This window comes from Trachymyrmex septentrionalis, unplaced genomic scaffold, assembly GCF_001594115.1.
Source record: "Trachymyrmex septentrionalis isolate Tsep2-gDNA-1 unplaced genomic scaffold, Tsep1.0 scaffold40, whole genome shotgun sequence".
In the NCBI taxonomy this organism is placed as follows: Eukaryota; Metazoa; Arthropoda; class Insecta; order Hymenoptera; family Formicidae; genus Trachymyrmex; species Trachymyrmex septentrionalis.
In genome coordinates, this window is record NW_017305569.1 from 3,378,279 (window position 1) to 3,380,256 (window position 1,978).

General features: G+C 38.1%; 1 protein-coding gene across 1 annotated transcript in view; it reads right to left on the bottom strand.

Annotated features, from left to right (window-relative positions):
• LOC108751058 overlaps positions 1-1,978 on the bottom strand; it is a 30,904-nt gene that overhangs the window by 27,901 nt on the left and 1,025 nt on the right. Inside the window, exon 2 of the mRNA XM_018490999.1 lies at positions 1,109-1,222. Within this exon, the coding sequence (XP_018346501.1) occupies positions 1,109-1,178 (70 nt within the window). The 5' untranslated portion in view covers positions 1,179-1,222. The remainder of the gene's footprint in view (positions 1-1,108; positions 1,223-1,978) is intronic.

Genomic DNA, 1,978 nt, shown 5'->3' on the forward strand with positions numbered 1-1,978 from the left:
ATGTACCGTTAGTAGCCGCCGCCAATAGCCTTTTCACCCCCTTGATCCATCCCTTGACTAAACTTACTCTAGGCTCGGCAAGTTATTACATCGTGAAAATAAGGGGAAAATTGGAAAGCGGTTTAGCCGTGAAAACGGTGTCAATTACCGCCAGTGTCGGCGATATCGGTCTAGGAAAGGAAATGATGTTTCGCGATCTGCGCCCTCCTCCTCCGCGCGATAGAATACTTTTACGACACCGGTACAAAGAATGAATACGTCGAGGGACGATTATGATGGAAAATTTCTCGATGATAATTTTCTAGCGACGTTATCGGGCAAAACTGTAATTATCAAATAGAGACGAAGATAAGAAGAAATTAATTTATTGCGTTCGCAAGGACGGGAATCACGAAGTGTAATCTGAAACGTAACGAGGAAATAATTCGTTGTGTCCTAGTTGGCGGAAATTTGTAAGGTTGCCTTTCGGAGGTGAGTGATAGCTGTCGTGATGCGGTGATAAAGTTTGAAGGATGGACATGAATAGATGATGTAGAGATTTGTGCTTATCGAGTTAGTACCGGAAAATTTCTGACATTATAATCTCGTTTCTTAAATGACTTCTTGCGCGGATGTATGCGTGTATATGTGTGTTTGCCTGTATGAGACTGTTATAATATTCCCTAACTCGACATATAATTCTCAAATTTAGTTGAAGCAACAAGAAAGTTATTTTATAATTTCATTTATTATTATTCAACTTAGTATAATTGCATTGATATATGATCGCATGAAATAACCCTGACATATTTGACTAAATTTATTAATCATTAAAACCTCATTAAAACCTTTATTTGAATTATTTGTTAAATTTATTGGTACAATAACTCGATAATATACTTTCTTTGCTTTGAACGCACAACGACGGCAAAGTTCTTAATTCGCCAAGTTTTATTCGCTCACATTTTCATGTAATCACGACTATCAACAATGTACAATGGCGTCAAGCCGTGGCCATCTATTTTGGAGCTCGCAGAACCATAACGGAGCGTGTTTACGCGGACTAATAAATTTCGTGAGTTACCGAAACTCCCTTCGAACTTTATGATAAAGCGCCGACGTCACCTACCGGTGGGTGTACAAGGAGTTCTTGCTGCCTCTACGAGGTCTTCTCGACTTCCGGGCGGCGCCTCCAGCATTGTCGCGCTGCCGGAAAATTTCTTTACGCATAGCAGGCTTAACGCTGGAAGAAATCACAAGTAATGCATTACACATATAACTTCCAATTTCAAATCAAATAAATCTACCGTAATTACATTGTAAGCAACAAATGAAATAAGTAGAGATTTTACTTCTTGCTGTGTGATATACTATCTCAAGTAGCAAGATGACGTCAAACAACGTCTCAATAACGTTTTAATGTCCTCGACGGCACTAAGACATTACCTTTACTACTTGAAATAATAATGAAAACTATAAAATGTATTTGTTTATATTGATAATTTGCATTTTAACTTATCTAATTGCAACGTAATTGTATATCAAGTTTAAATATATAGTGTTATCTGTTTCTGTTAATTGGACAAAATTGTAAAATAAGGTCAAGTAGATTAAAGTAACTTTAAATCAAGGATGTTAATCGCGAAAAGAGTTTGCAAGTAAATTTGCAAGAAAAAAATTCCTGATTAAATGACCTCGTCGATGTAACTGCGGTATAATTAGGGCACACTGTAGAGAGGTTGCTTAGCATTTTCAAGCAATGTACTCTGCTCGGCATTCGATAGCTCTTTCCTAAGAAATTGGAGACGCCATCATACATATTTATAGGCAGAGTCCTTTGGGAATTTGGGAAGCTATCAGAGAGACAAGAGAGAGAGAGAGAGAGAGAGAGAGAGAGGGGAGAGGGGAGAGGGAGGGAGGGAGAGAGAGAGAGAGAATAGTGCTCTCTAATTTAGGATAAAAAGAATCAAAAGTGTGCTTTTCTTATGCTCACGAGAGT